At 53.2% G+C, this 15,336-nt stretch overlaps 4 protein-coding genes across 4 annotated transcripts; 2 read left to right on the forward strand and 2 right to left on the reverse strand.

The window, feature by feature from the left end:
* Positions 1-259: 259 nt before the first annotated feature.
* Positions 260-5,440, reverse strand: VE01_01298 (uncharacterized protein). The gene is made up of 3 exons (XM_018270823.2): positions 4,619-5,440; positions 1,327-4,326; positions 260-1,258 (listed from the first exon to the last, which is right to left on the reverse strand). Exons 1-3 carry the CDS (start codon positions 4,671-4,673, stop codon positions 801-803), a joined length of 3,513 nt encoding a protein of 1,170 aa, XP_018134572.1. The 5' UTR covers positions 4,674-5,440; the 3' UTR covers positions 260-800.
* A 1,227-nt stretch (positions 5,441-6,667) lies between these two features.
* Positions 6,668-9,343, forward strand: VE01_01299 (uncharacterized protein). Its single transcript, XM_018270824.2, has 4 exons — positions 6,668-7,027; positions 7,080-7,105; positions 7,200-8,080; positions 8,133-9,343. Exons 1-4 carry the CDS (start codon positions 6,864-6,866, stop codon positions 8,724-8,726), a joined length of 1,665 nt encoding a protein of 554 aa, XP_018134571.1. The 5' UTR covers positions 6,668-6,863; the 3' UTR covers positions 8,727-9,343.
* Positions 9,344-9,455: 112 nt separating this feature from the next.
* On the reverse strand, positions 9,456-11,222 carry VE01_01300 (uncharacterized protein; the record flags this gene model as incomplete). The annotated part of the gene is made up of 1 exon (XM_018270825.2): positions 9,456-11,222. One exon carries the CDS (start codon positions 11,220-11,222, stop codon positions 10,410-10,412), a length of 813 nt encoding a protein of 270 aa, XP_018134416.1. The 3' UTR covers positions 9,456-10,409.
* A 1,666-nt stretch (positions 11,223-12,888) lies between these two features.
* On the forward strand, positions 12,889-14,537 carry VE01_01301 (uncharacterized protein). Its single transcript, XM_018270826.2, has 2 exons — positions 12,889-13,533; positions 13,618-14,537. Exons 1-2 carry the CDS (start codon positions 13,470-13,472, stop codon positions 14,502-14,504), a joined length of 951 nt encoding a protein of 316 aa, XP_018134415.1. The 5' UTR covers positions 12,889-13,469; the 3' UTR covers positions 14,505-14,537.
* The last annotated feature ends 799 nt before the right edge of the window (positions 14,538-15,336 follow it).

Below are 15,336 nucleotides of genomic sequence, written 5' to 3' on the forward strand. Positions count from 1 at the left end.
AAGCTATCGATTGTCTCCAACGGAGAAATATACAAGGTAAAGCAGGTGGTTTGATCCGGGGTGCGGATGGGCGACTGTGGTTGGCCGTGGCAGCCTAGCGATGGTGGGAAGCTTCGTTGGTGGTGAGAAAAGGGCGACAACTGAATAATGACAGTGGGAGAGGGGCAGTGACAAGACTATCGTAGCCTTCACTCCATCTGCGAGCGGCATATCCTTTGGAATGCAGCTGATAATAACGGTCTGCACCGACCGCCTGGCGCTAGACTTTGAGTTGACCTTTAACACCCACAGGTTTCTCATTTCGATTGTTGATTCAGTGGCTATTTATGGGGTTACTGTTCCGTCCAGTGGAATATTTCCCATGGCTTGTTCGGAAAGTGGCTTCTTGACTTATATTTACTGATTCTATTTCCCGGGGGATAGAATACCCAAGACATAGAACGGGCGATGTGAAGGAAGTTACAGGTTATCATCTTCAATAACTATCTCATCCTCCTCTCCTCTCATCCCATCCACCTAAGTCCAACACTATCTATGACACCCCCCACTCTTCCATCACCAGCACCATGAAATCACAAATAAAAAAAAGGCGCCTCCAGCGCCCCCCAAGAAAATGCCCGAGCCCTCCAATCAAATAAACCCCCCTATTCTCCATAAAAACCCCGCGCAGAAAGACAGAACCTCCAGCAAACAAGGTTCCAAAAAATGTACAGCGCGAGACAAAACGGAACAGTTCAAATCTACCAACACGCAGTGTGCACACCGCGGAGGGAGGGATGTGGCGACGAAGCAGAGGTTGACTAAACATCCCCACCAGCCTCCCTAACCCTCACCCTCTCCGCCTCCGCCTCAACAGCAGCAACCAGCTCTCCCCTCTCCACCCCCCCAAGTCCCTCCTCATCCCCCTCCCCCTCCTCCTCCCCCCCAAACTTAGCACCAAACCTTAACATCCTCCCCTCCTCCTGCGACAGTGCCTTCGACGCAAGCGAAACATCCGAATTATGTCTCGACAATATCGGGCGGCTCGTCCGGCCCTCTTCAGGAACAGCATCGATGTCCTCATCCGACAGAGCCGTTTCATCGGGGTACGCGTAGTCCCCTGCTGAGGCGCTGGCGGGCGCGGGGGCGGAGGGGGTGTGGAAGGTGGTGGGGAGGGCAGTGGTGAGGGGTGGGGAAGGGGGGAGGCGTGTGTCGGGGTATTCGTTTTCGAAGCGGGTGATCATGCGGGAGAGGGTTTGGTCGAGGAAGAGGAGTTTGTCTGGGTTGTGTGTTAGTCATGGATAAACTGCATGGTATAATAAACCGCGGAAAAGGGATAAAACTCACGATAATTCAACCCCCCAGACTCCTTCGCCTCCTTCAACAGCGCCGGCTGCAACCTTGCTCTGATTCTCCTCGCACTCCCTAACAGATTCTTCGACATATCCCTCGCCCTCCCCGCCCCATTTGCACCACCCGCCGCCGCACCATCATCACCCCTGCGCAAATCAACAGACGACCTCATACGATCCCTATCAATACTAGCCCTTCTCGAATCCCCCGACCGATTCTTCAAGCAGATCCCGAGCGCCTTGACAACGCCAGTGCCACCAATAACGTAATCCTCATCCGGCGCCCCCGCGCCCTCCCCATCAACACCATGGAACGCAGCATCAGCATCGTCATCCGCATCATCTGCGTTAGAATTATACTGGTACCCCACCAAATGCGCCAGCACATCCGGGACCGCGACCTCATCGCGCTGCGTCTCGCCAGCAGGGGGCGGCGCAGACGGATCCTGCGTTATCTCCGCCACAGGGCCACGCTCCATATTGCGCAACGAGTAAGCGACGACCTGTTTCGCGAGGGCCTTGACGACTTCGCTCGACGCCGCGGAGGGGAGGTCGATATCGATGCATATCAGACTCCTCGATACGCGAACCGCAGCCATAAGGGAAGCGTACAGCGCGCACGCTTCCTCTTGTTGTCCCTCTTCCCCTGCCGTAGCGAGGGCGGTGAGTTCCGGGTTCCCGAGGAGGTTGACGTGTGCCAGCCCTGGGGAATCGGGGAAGATCTCCGCGAGGGCGATGGCTTGTTCGGGGGACATGGCGCAGGACGAGAGGTGGATGCGTTTTAGCGACTGCAGGAGGGGGAGGTACTTGCGCAGTAGGTGCACGGCGGAGGGTTTGGTGGCGAAGAGCGCGGCGTTGTGGCTTAGATCTATGAAGCGAAAATTGCTGAGCCGTACGAGCGCGGGGAAGAGGTATGCGAGCTGGTCGGGGGTGAGACCGCAGTTGGCAAGGGAGAGGGCGAAGAGGGGGTGAGAGGGGGAGATGGAGTCGACGAGTGGGTCGAGGAGGTCGCAGAGCTGGTTACCGCCTAGGTCGAGGCCTTCGCATTTCCCGGCTTCGAGATAGCGCGCTACGTGCGCCATGCCTTCGGCGTCGAGGTTGTTGCCGGCGAGCCCGAGACGGCGGAGACTTGTTTGGATGGCGCCGTCGACAATGAGGCCAATTTGGGGGGCTATTAGGCCTGTCTCGGCCATGTTGAGGAGCTCGAGTTCGGCGCCTGCGAGGCGCGTGCCGAGAGCTTTTGATAATATCGCTGCTGGATCTGTGGCTGCTGCCGTTGCTGTTGCTGTCGCTGGAGTGCCGGTCCTTGCGGGTGTCGCTGGAGCTGCACCAGAAAAACCACCAATAACAGGTGACGCATGCTCCGTGGACTTTGGCGACGCAGCCTGCGGGAATGGAATCATCGAGACGTCCAGGTTCCGCAGCGAGCGCGACATATTAACAAATAAACTAATATGTCTCCACCCATCGCGCCCGATCTTGGGGTTGTTCTTGAGAGTGACGCGCTGCACAGCGCCGTGGCGCGGGACCGTTGCAGTAGCGCCATGGTGGCCTCCTAATGGAGACCGGCGTGGCTTCACCTGGTCGGGAGAGCTGACGGCTAGGAGACCGGCGAGGATGATGCGTACGCCTTCATCGGTGAGGCCACAATTCTCCATAATGAGCTCCTTAATAGGGACGACGGCTAGATAGTCACCCAGAGTGGCTAGATCGGCGAGCTGAAGCCAGCAGTCCGTCAGATCTAGGCGCGTAACGACCCCGGGTTTGTCGGTCGTGTTGGATGGGAGGGCAAGCTGCTCAGTAATCTTCTTTAAGATGGGAGTCTCACGGAGCTGGCAGCAGCGGCGGTAGATACGGACTGGGTCCGTGGTAGGCGAGGATGACGAGCGTGGTATAGGCGCTGTTGCAGACGCGCCAGAGGCGGAGCTATCGCTGTCACCTCTAACGAGCTCGACGGGGATAGTCCCGCTTTCCTCGGCGAGCTTGCGCTTCTTCTCCTTGCGGGCCTTGCGCTCCTCGTCGCTCTTCTTCTTTTTCTCCTTCTTGCGCGTCATCGTTTTCTCCCCTGAGGCAGGCGCTACGCCGTTCGTCGCTGGTTCTGTACCTTCCTTAGCCGGTTCCTTCCCCACCTGCTCCCCAGATACATGTACCACCCCATCCTTCTCTTTCTGCTCCTTAACCTCAGTAGCATGCTTCAGCGCCTCCCCCTCCCCTTTCTCCCCCAACTTCTTCTTCCTCGACTTATCCACCGCCTTCTCCACAGGCTCCTCATCATTATACCTTGGGCGACTCGCAATCTCCACATCCACACAAAACGCCACCCTCCTCAACTTCGCCTGATCCAGCTCTGGCATACAGCACCTCTCCCTCCCCATATCAACATTAAGTATCCTCCTCTCGCAGATCCCGCCATTCCCCCTAGGCGATCCCGACGACGCAAGCTGCCCCCCCGACGACAGCCGCCTCAGCGCACTAGTCAGGAAATTCGGATGCGTCGACTTGGGCGGGACAGGAGTGTACGGCGCATTGCCATCCCCCGCCCTCTGTCCATGCGGGAGTACCGCATTCCGCGGCGCCGTCTGCACAGGCGGGCGCGGCTCCTCTTCTTCAGGTGTGCTTGATAGCGGAGCGACAGGCGAGCGCGGTGTCTGTTCGCTACCAGCTGCAGCTGCGGCAGCGGGCTGGGCGCTGGAGGGCGAGGAGGAGAACTTGGAGGAGATGCTGGAAAGCCAGGAGTTACGACGGATGCCGGTTGGGCCCTGGAGGGGCGATTTTCCGGGCAGGCTCGAGGGAGAGCCTACTCTCTCTGGGATTGTGCGCGCGGGGGGCCCGGCGCGTTGGGGGATCTGGCGGGGGGTTGAGGGAGGGGTTTCGCGCGGTGCGGAGGTGGTGGTTGTGGTTGTGGTGCCGTTTGTTTTGGGGGCTGGGGATGAGCGGCGCGCTACGTCGGATATGAGGGAGGTTGATCGTTCTGATCGTGTGGAGCGGGTGCTTTCTGGATAGAGGGAGATGTTAGCTGTGGTCTGAAGTGTGTTTAGTTCCGTCAATCCGTGGGGTGCCTCTGGTTTCAGCGCTCTGAATGGAGTTTGCAGCTACAGCTCTTTGAATCTTGCCTCACTTGATAGCACAACTCAGCACCCCCAGCCTTATCGGTGGTCTTTGAGGCATGTCCTCAGGACCAGCTCTCCCCGTGGCTTCAGCTTCAGCCCCCCAAACCATGCCTACTACCCTCAAGACCACACCCCCCACCACACCACCACAAAAGAACAGGACACACAACAACATACCTCTACTATTTGTATTATGCAACCACGACACATCCACCCCATGTATATTCTCCATCTTGGTGTCCTTCTCTTTCTATCCCACCCGTCTCCGTCGTGTCAATGTCTCAGACCGGCGCTGCGCGTGGCGTGGGGACGTATAGTCCGATCGTAGAACCAAGTCAAGTCAAGTCGCAGTCGCAGACGCAGCAGTGTGACCGTTCAAGGCGAATGTCACGATCGCGAACGCACCATGATGAACCACAGCGCAGTGTTGAGTGTAGGAGCCTCGCGGGCGTTTTTTTGGCGGCGCGGGGGAGCTGGTCTGGCTATATGAGGTAGTGGTGGGAGGTGTTCGAAGTTGTAGAAGTGGTCGAAGGGTTTCTGTGAGGATAGATTGTCTGGATGAAATGAAGTATAGTATAAGCGCGGCTAGGGAAATGATGCTGTTATCGGTTGGATTGATTACTCAATAGGTGAAAGGGCGGCGGCGTTGATTGCTAAAGCTATGGTGTGTATGGTGTATTGGAGTATTGGTACTCGAGTACAACGAAACCGTGTGGTTAATGCGTGGGGGGGACGGTGATGACGGTGATGGGTTGAGGGAAAGGGATCGGGGGACCAAGTATTGCCTTTGCTGGGTGGAGGTGGAAAGCGGTACTTGAGATTAGGCGAGAGATACTATATAATCAGAAGTACCAATGGGTGGACGGTTTGGCGGCTGATAGGTTGACGGTTCGTCCATTCACACGCGATGGATGTGGAGAACGGCCAACCAGAGGAGTTGTTTATCCTATTAGTACTTTATAGTAAGTAGTAAGCACGGCAGTAGAGTAGTGAAGGGTCTTTAGTGGAAAGTTAGGGAAGTTATGGAAGTTAAGGAAGTTAGTAGAAGTATTTTATAGCAGTAAGCACGGCAGAAGAGCACGGAGTTCGCAGTAAAGTATCCTTAGTGGAAAGTTAGGGAAGTTTAGGGAAGTTAAGGAAGTTAGTAGAAGTATCTTATAGTAGTATACATGGTAGTAGAGATACTTTCTGACAACCAGAGTGGTGGGAATAGCGTGATCGGCGGAGTTCGCAGCCATAGGGCTTATAGGAGGGTAGTAGTATAGTGTTAGTATAGTGTTAGTATAGTGGTAGTATAGTGGTAGTATAGCAGTAGTATGGTAATTAGTATACATAGGATAAATGAATTATAGGTGGATGTACTACGGTATATATACGGAGTATAGCCTCTAGATACAAAGTAGTCGCTGCTGTTGAGAATATTTTATAGAATGAACGCCGTATCTAAAAGCAATGCTATTACGGCTATAAGCATCCTATAACTAACATATAAGCATAACTTACAGTACTGACTGTACTTTTACGGCACTTCGGTACTGAAGAAAAAAAAACCGTTGACCCATCTATCCGTCAATCCGATAATCCTTCGTGCATGATCGTAAAATCAACTTCCCAGCCCTTTGGTCTCCCCGCTTCTCCACAAGTCTACGGACCACAGAATACTTCAGAAACACGTGACTATGACTACCTATGAGGAAAGTGGTCTTGCCGCACAGTCAGGCGTTAGATAGACCGGCTCCGGCTTGATTATACAGTATAATTAACATATCATCCCTCACCGTCTCGTCAGCGTCAGCTTTAGGGAGTCAGTTGGTCCGCAGTCCACCTAGCACCCTGGTTCCCTTTCCCGTAATATTGATTTTAGGTTGATTTTAGGTCACGTGATGCATAATTTAAACTCTGACGTCTGCCAAGTACCATGGTACCGAACTACCAAAATATGCCAAGCTCTCAACTAGTCACGTGAAATAGATGATGGACAACAACCAATATCAGAAATATCCTCACGAGAAGCGATTAATTAGTATAAATTGAATTAAATCTAAAAAAATCCCTTTAACAGATATATAACTAGATATATCATAAACAAGCTCTACATCTCCTCCGAGCATGAGCCGATCCAACCCCCACTCCACCGTACATCGGAGCTCCCCATGCATGTCCAGCCGTCCAACAAAAAAATTAAGCGGGGCGGGTGGTCTGGCCCGCCCTCACTTCCCCCTCCAAATTATATTTTATATTTTATATTGCTCGTCCTATCATTGCCATCCCTATTTTCCAGTTGAGAGTAGAAGACAGTAGAAGGGATCTCTACGTGCAAGAGGATCTGTAGGATTTGTGCGGTACTTTAGCTAGCAAGACTAGACTCTCGTCAACAACCCTCGAGACTGTTAGCACGCGCTCCCATTGCTACCCAGTCGAGATGGCAGACGACGACAAGATGGTGGACCGCGGTGATACGGTGTCTGACCTCGGAGATTCTAAGCAGGATTTTAAGGCTGTTGATGGTGGTAGAGCTGTGGTGGGAGACACGGAAGCTGCTATCCAAGAAGATGTCGAAGTCGCGAAGGTCGAGGCTGTCTACAGGTACGTGACCGCAGACTCATATCCATAGAATGCACGACTAACCATCTACTAGAAAAATCGACCGCAGGATTATTCCTCGTGAGCCTCACTCTCCCCATCAACCCTTCCATCACCCGCCCTTCCCCTTACCACTTCCCCTACCCCCAGCACCCTCACTAACTCCCCTCCCCAGCATTCTGGATCCTCTACTTCCTCTGCTCCGCCATCCGCTCCAACGTCGGCCTCTCCCAAACCATGAACGCCTCCGTGCACCACGACCTAGCCTCCATCCTCCACCTAACCGCCAAACAAGTCTCCCTCGGCCTCGCCCTCTTCTACGTCTCCTACGTCATCTTCGACCTCCCCTCCAACCTCATCATGTCCCGCCTCAGCCCCCGCGTCTGGATGGCCCGCATCGTCTTCGCCGTCGGCGTCATCGGCGCCTGCTTCGCTGCCATCAAAGCAGCATGGTCGCTCTTCCTCCTCCGCTTCCTCCTCGGTGTTGTGACGGCCGGTATGTGGCCTGGGATGGCGTATTACCTCACCCTCTTCTACCCGCCCTCCCGCACTGGAAAGCGTATCGGCTACTACTTCTCCGCTGCCCAACTCTCCGCCGCCGTTGTGGGCCTTGTTTCCGCTGGTTTCCAGAAAATGGACGGCCTCCACGGCCTGGTCGGGTTCCAATGGATGTTCCTCGTCTACGGCGTCCTCGGCGCCGCCCTCGGCATCGCGCTGCTCTGGTGGCTCCCCGAGCGTCCCCTGATCCCCGGCCAGACCGCGCCGGAGAAAAAGGGACTGCTCCGCTGGCTACCGAGTCCGAAGCCCATACTGACGGGCGAGGACGCCGAAATCCATTATCGGGATCTGGGAAGGGTGTATCACGTGCGTCCATGGACGGCGAGGGATCTGCTCCGCGTCCTGGCGGATTGGAGGTTATGGCCGCTGGTGATTATGTATTTTGGAGTTGTTGGCGTGGGAATTGGGACACAACTTTACGGCTCCGTCATCATCGCCGGCATCGACCCTGGTTTCTCATCCATCACCGTCAGCTTGCTCTTCGCTCCCATCTGGATCGTACGTCCATGCTACCACCCCCTCCCCACCATTAAGCTAACAAACAAAACAGATGGACCTCATAGCAATCCTCCTCGTAACCCCCCTCTCGGACCGCTTCCACCGTCTCCGCCCCCACTTCTTCATCACCGCCGTCCTCGTCCAAATCGCCGGTCTCCTCACCACCACCTTCGCCCCCTCCTCCCGCCCCTGGGCCCGCTACGTCGGCCTCCTCCTCGTCGGCGCCGGTCTCGGCCCTACCGTCCCCATCACCATGACATGGACCTCCGAGATCTTCCAAGCACGCCATGGGGAGGTTGGCGTCGCTGCCGCCTCCGCGCTGGTGAGCGGCCTGGGGAATCTGGGCAGTATTACCACGACGTATGCGTTGTACACTGGGTGGCCGGCTGATGCGGTGAAGGGGCCGCATCGCTTTAGGGGGAGTAATTTGGCCATGATTGGGATTCTTTGTGGGAGTATCATTGCTGCTATCACGATGACGCTGTTGCTTCGCTTCTTCGGGAACGAACCCGCCAAGGTCCTCAGCAGCGGCAGCTCCACCACCACTACGAACGCCGCCGCGGACGCGGTCATCGTAGACGGTGCCGCGCGTCGCGAGGTCCAGCAGCGGGGTCTAGGACGGCGTTGGTGGACACGAAGCGCTTAGTTCGCCCGGCTTATTTGCTAACTGAGAGATCTCATCATGGGGATGGAGTGCCCATAACCCTGATCCTGCATCTGACCCGCTGTGTATGGTCGTTGCTCGAGAGGGGGTGTGGGTGCTACTCCTTATGATGAGATGGGGGGTTGGTTCAACAGCTATTTTTCATTTGTTTCCGCAGCACAGCGCAGTTCAACCTGCGCATCGCACTGCATTCACTTCTCACACGACCTATCAACCCCCCTCCCTCCCCTCACCCCCTGTCTCCACAACAGCGGCGGGACGGGGCAGGACGGGGTACGATCCGGTCCATTTACCTGACCTTTTTTTTATTCACACGCATCATCATCATCACAGAGATACCCACGCATACACCACGACAGGCGTTTACCCTCATGAACTACATCCCGAGCCCACTCCATATACCCATTATTAGACAGAAAGGAGCGGGGGCTCGGGCGGCGACAGTGCTTTTTACGCCATCGCTGGGACGGAATTGGCGTTTGAATGGGGTGTATTTTGGGACGCGGGGGAATGACAATGCTGCGCGCTATTGTTCTTGCTGCGTCTCGTGGGGTCTAATTTATTTTTTGTATTTTTTAAACTTCTAGGGGAGAGGAGAGGGGAGGGGGAAGGGATAGGGAAGGCGAGGGATTTAGGGGAGGGATTTAGGGGAGGGATTTAGGAGAGGGTGGTTTGGAGGGCAGTACATATGACTGCGGTATATATGATAGAGGGGAATATATATTTCTCATTTATCCATTTATCATGGTCATAACGTCTATATGTGCAAGTAGCCGAGCAACCCCGCCACATATGAACAGAAACCCCATATCCAACCACCATCTGCACCAACTCGGAAATAGAAATCCATGTATATAAACACTAGCACACGAGACGTCCCACGTTGCATCCCCTCCCCATATGAACAGACATATCACATTTACCCACCATCCGCACCCTACCTAGGGATAGAAATCCATGTATATATAAGACCCCCCGCCACGCCAACTCTAGCCTTGGCTGCCTCATCACAGACCCATAAATATGGAGCGGACAACTCCTGCCTCCAACCACTGCGGCGCGAGAAATTCAACCACTCTTGATAGATGCGTGGTGTCTAACAACCGACGTGGTGTCCCTAACCCGCATCTGGCTATGCTCCGGTCATTCACCCGAATCATCCCCTGTCGTCGTTGTTGCCGTTCCAGGCTATCGGTAGCTGTTGTTGCACCACCTAGCTGTTGTCGCGCTTTTCTCACCACCTAGGGAATTTCTCACCGCTGCGCTCACACCTTCCGCACCTCACATCAAACCAACCGATCCCTCCCAACTATTACCACCCCGTCGGTGGTAGTAACACCACCTTCCTTGTCGTATATGTTGTATATGGTGTGGCCAATATGTGCACCTGCAGACTCGTGTCTTGCCCCGAGCTAGATCAAGTATATAACGTCTTTCTAAATCCCATGTATGTCATAAATCCTTTTCTTTGTGCCCATACCCTCCACCTCCGCTTCTCGATGGGATGAAGGAACAGCTCTTTGCTGTACCCAGGTTATCGTCTAATCCGTATAATCCACAATCCACTTCTCTGTTTCTAAATCTACGCAAAAATTGCAGTCTGGTTTATAATAAAAAAACAGCCTCCATGCAATATGTCAAGCTCACAGAGCGTCAGAAATTGCATCACACAACGATGGCAGCTCGGTCTGCCCCTCGGCCCAGAAATAGACGCACTATATCGTCGTGGCCCAACATGACAGCGACATGTAAAGGAGTGCATCCCGTCATATCTCGCATATGAAGACACTCTAGGCGACGGTCTACCAGCAGCTGAGCTGGAGCATGTGCACCAGTCAGCACGGCGACATGAAGTGGTGTCCGGCCTTGGTTGTCTTGGAGCTCTAAATCTGCCTCATAGTCCAATAGCGCGAGGACGACATCGATATGCAGCCCTGCGGTAGCGATGTGCAGGGCGGATTGACCATGATCCGTTAAGAGATCAACGTCTGCAGGGTGTGTTTTCAGGAGCAACCGCACGGTGCTGGCCTGCCCATAGTAGGCTGCGAGATGCAGTGCGTTGTAGCCTGAAAGCTTATCCGGGTCCCCGAGCCAAAGTAGGTTTTTGAGATCATGCATTATGTAGGATGTGTTGTTGAACGGCTGATCATTACTGAATAGCATGGTGTCCACAACATTATGGTTGTCATTGTGGCCTTCGTCGATAGGAGCAGGAACATCCAGGGCCTGAACCTGGTTTTGCCCTTGATCCTGTTGTTCTGGTAGAGGTAGATTGTATGTTTCGGAGACTTGATCCGTAATAGTGAGGCAATCCCGAGACTGGGTCTTGGATTTGGACGTTGGTGGGGATCGCCGGTCCTGCTGCTGCTTCTCTTGCCAGACTCGTGCTGGCGGCCGAGGGATGGTATAAGGTTGGGTCCAGGTAACGGTGTCGCTGATATGTTGCGACGAGTGACGCTTCCGCTTCTCGCCTGGCATGACAAGGATGTGGGTCAACATTTGCTCGTGCTCCGGTGGTACAGCAACGCGGACGGGGACAATACCTACGATGATTGCGCTGTGCTATTCTGTTCTGCAACCGTCTCCGCTCCGCTGCGTTCATGTCATTTATATCAGAATGATGGAGAAGCATTCTGTCGTCTGAGAAGTGATCTTTACGCGGCGAAGCTGAGCATATAGATTCCTATTTCCTGACTAGGGGCCAGATCCCCAGCGTCCTTCAGAACAAGCCAGAACGCCATGTTTCCTCCCCCACGACAAGGGTCCCAGCAAGGAAGCTGCGAAGATGGGATGGCAGGCCACAAAGCATATCCAATTGCTAACGAACGATGAGCCTATGACATAGACACGGATACGTCACCGTCTTGCCCGTCTTGACTCAATGGCCATAGCCAACCATGTAAGCATTCCGCCATCTACTGATCTATGTCGCCAGCCGCAACCAGTGCTGGCCGTGATATCTCCGTATTCCAGCACCTGCAAAACTATTGGTTACATCGTCCCATCTGTTGCATTGAAGGATTGGCATCCTTCCATCCTAAACTCAGATAACTTACCTAAAATAAGGGCTGCATGCAACTGATCTGTCGATTACGGCGCTAGATATGCTAGATACTCACGTCAGGCCGCTTGGCGACTAGTGTTAGTCACGATGTCTCTGCAGTCCAGCAAATACAAATCTCCTGGTCACATTAAGAGCACATATAATGGTTGGCACATATAATGGTTGATATACAGGGTCATGGATAGCAGTGGAGCCCTACCAATTATTACCCGTAGATACCCCCCAAGGTAAGATGCACCATTACTAAAGAGGAAAATGATGACATGCGTGAGGTACTGTATCTTCAGGGGATCGTTTAGGTTATGTTTTAGGCGCAGGGGCGCATCAGGGTCTGGCACCTTGCATCAAAGGATTTCCCAGGATTGTGGACCCGACGGACCCGAGCCAGTCCGAAGGAATTCACGATGCAAAAACCATGTAGTCGCGAGTTTGAGCTGCGCCTCGAGCTTGCTCTCCTTCCCTTTTTTCCGAGGATCAGACGGGCAATTGTAGGGCACCATTATGTTTAAGAAACAGCGCCACGGCATCCCATGCTAACGCCATTTTGGGACGGCCTGCCCAAGATGGAAGCTCATAAGGACCCTACTTCCACTATTCCTTAAGTAATCTGATCCCATGTTTCCACGGGCAACATATGCCGGATATGTCTTACATGTAGGCATGCATGTGAAACGCTTCTGACCATCGACGGGGAACTCGGTAAATGATTCCCCATGTGGCCAAGAAGGTGAGAATGAGACGAGAACAATTATCGAGGGTGTGATAGTAGTGAGAAACACCGTTTGGATGCCCGAGAAGTCTTAATATGAAACTTTCACTAGCGGGTAAATTCAGCGATCCACAGAGTGGAAGAGTCAGCTTCAATACAGGAATCTTCAGCCACCCGTGTTAAGCATATATGTTCCTATAATTATTTAGTCAAATAGTGCTTTACCACCTTGGCCCCCACGCAGGTATCTCCACCCTGTTGCTATGATTGGGTTGTAAATGTCTCAGTGCGTCGCGGAATTGTCCGAGCAATTATGGAGCTACCTTCGTATATTTTGAGGCACAATACGAGACAACGTAAGCTCAAAAATATCTGTAGATTATCTGCCAGTAAAGATTCTTCAGATCTACATGTGTGGCTTCAGGTAGAGGAGGACCATCTGTAAATGCCGCCGGTTCCGTTTTCGGTCAAGTGGAAGTGGTTGGTGCGTATTTAGCTCAAGTCTAACGAACTAAAGGTGCATCGATTGCCTAGCGCTGGACCGCTGCTAATGACCGTTGAACGGGTTCCGGATTGGGAACGAGTCGGTCCGACCCGAGAGCATAAACGCTCCCTCAACTGCAGGATCGACATTACCCACGAACCGCGCCTAAATCCAGTGCCATGTAGCGCTATCATCACCTTATTGAGTATGATACGGGACTCTATCTACCATCAACACTACGCAGTTATTTATAATAGCTTGGCAGATGCTTCGCTTCCGTGGCAAATGCTTCTCTTTCGTGTTAGACGCCTCTCTTCCGTAGCAGATGCTTCTCACCCATCGCCGATGTTTCTCTTTCGTGGCAGATGCTTTGCTTCCGTGGCAGCATTTAATCTATACAGGAGGCCTGGAGAGGATCACTTCCTCATGAGTCGTGCGATTTCTCGACTTGTGCAATCTTGAAAGCAAATGTCCAACCGACGGCCGCGCCTGCCACCCAAACCAGGGAACCCCTCGGGCCAGGAGAAGAGCGGTAGGTAACGCCACAAGTTACCATATATAATTTTTTGAGCTACCATAATGTAGCGAGTCGGTGCCAGACTGACAATGATTACAGATTTTCCGCAGCCCAGCCAGAGCTTAGAAAGCCGCAGACAAACCCGCCATGCCCCAAAGGAGCTGGTATGGACAGAGCCACGTACTATTCCAGCAGCTGTCCACAAGAACGCCCCAATATATTCGACGCCGCCGAATGAGATTCTGTTGAGCAGGGATGGCGAAATAACAGACTTAATGAAACCGCTTTGTGCGTTACAGGACGGCTTAGCACAGAGCTGGAAGACGAATTCGGAGTTCCTCGATCTTGAGAACATGTCAGATGTGGCAGACGACCTCGATGATGTCCAAAGCTTCTTTAATTATCCCACACCACTACCCGTTGTTGGACCCGTAACTACACGTTCCCTCGAATCAATGGACCAGCAATCTTACCAACTGCACCTCAGCTCAAACCACATGGGCAGCCACATACAAACCAGCAATAGCGAGGATATGAGTGATAACTCCTCACCTTCGTGCGAGTTGGCACGTCTCAATGGGTTTAGTGCTGTCCATCTCGCTGCGTACTTTGGAAAGCTTTCCATCATTCGCCTTGTTCTGTCAACTTCTCCTGAAGATGCAGACTTACTCAACAACAACGCCCAAGCTCCTCTTCACATTGCGGCTTCTGAGGGCCACGCCGAAGTAGTGGGCGAGCTCCTCCGTTTAGGTGCAAATGCGACCCAGCAAGACAATGATGGGCGCACAGTTTTGCACGTAGCAGTGTTAAAGGGACGTTTGAACATTGTGCGCTTACTGCTGCGCAGCGTTGACGCTCAAGGTATAATCAGCATGGCGGACAACGCTGGGAAGACTCCTTTGCACCTTGCCGTAATGCAAGGGCGCAATCAAATTGTGCAAGTACTGTTAGAGAGGGGTGCAAATACACGAACTCCAATCCGTTAGGGAACAGAAGAGCCGATAAATACTACATAGAACGATTGGAATAATTAGACAATTCAATTTACTACTGTACTACTACTCAATATACTGTACTGTTGTGAAGCCAGCTTCCGTTTGTGCCAGGAGACATTTTCGTTCACCGGGGAAATGCGCCAAAAATTAAGTGCAGTTCTCCACAACCCTGAAATATGCTCAACGGCTTTAACCTTGAGTACCCCTCACTCCTGACCATCGGATAAAGCGGCAAGAGACGTCGGGTTCTCTGCGGCAAAACTTCCCCGAACAAAGCTACGTACGTAGGGTTTGAGACATCAGGGGCCCCGCACCCCACGCACCCCACGACGAGTCTGGAGGAGCTGTTAAGCCACGAATCCTTTAGTTGCTATCTTTCTGCATATGCACAGACTATGGTGCAAGAGTCATGGCACAGTACTGAGTAAATACGGTGCGAATGATGCAGCTACGCTAGGCCAAGGACTGAGACATACCCTGCAGAAGGAATACGATATAGAGTGAGTGGGGAGGAGGCGCTTCAACTAGCTCGATATTACTATAAACACACACCCTTCCCTGACAAGGGTAAAAATAGACCCGATTGGGGAGGAGCGGACGCTAAGACGCGCGTCCTAGCGTCAGATGGAGGCTGCGCTGATGTGTGCGCTAAAGAATCAAGCATGACCCCAGTAACGATCTGATAGTCTTGGTAGCCGCCTCATTGGTTGATCGGCAATGGATGGCCGTTTCCCGCTCAGGCTCGGTGGTGATATTGGGTGATATTTGGTGATATTGATGAATAGCGTGGCACCAAGTATTCCGAGTGCTGTTGAGCAGAGCT

The sequence above is a fragment of the Pseudogymnoascus verrucosus genome (assembly GCF_001662655.1).
Source record: "Pseudogymnoascus verrucosus strain UAMH 10579 unplaced genomic scaffold scaffold_3, whole genome shotgun sequence".
Lineage (NCBI taxonomy): Eukaryota > Fungi > Ascomycota > Leotiomycetes > Thelebolales > Thelebolaceae > Pseudogymnoascus > Pseudogymnoascus verrucosus.

Coding starts and splice junctions, on each gene's coding strand:
- VE01_01298 (XM_018270823.2), bottom strand. CDS start 4,673: ATGGAGAATATACATGGGGTGGATGTGTCGTGGTTGCATAATACAAAT. Junction 4,327..4,618: donor GCATAATACAAATAGTAGAG/GTATGTTGTTGT, acceptor CCCTCTATCCAG/AAAGCACCCGCTCCACACGA. Junction 1,259..1,326: donor GTCTGGGGGGTTGAATTATC/GTGAGTTTTATC, acceptor CACACAACCCAG/ACAAACTCCTCTTCCTCGAC.
- VE01_01299 (XM_018270824.2), top strand. CDS start 6,864: ATGGCAGACGACGACAAGATGGTGGACCGCGGTGATACGGTGTCTGAC. Junction 7,028..7,079: donor AAGGTCGAGGCTGTCTACAG/GTACGTGACCGC, acceptor ACCATCTACTAG/AAAAATCGACCGCAGGATTA. Junction 7,106..7,199: donor CGACCGCAGGATTATTCCTC/GTGAGCCTCACT, acceptor TCCCCTCCCCAG/CATTCTGGATCCTCTACTTC.
- VE01_01301 (XM_018270826.2), top strand. CDS start 13,470: ATGTCCAACCGACGGCCGCGCCTGCCACCCAAACCAGGGAACCCCTCG. Junction 13,534..13,617: donor CTCGGGCCAGGAGAAGAGCG/GTAGGTAACGCC, acceptor CAATGATTACAG/ATTTTCCGCAGCCCAGCCAG.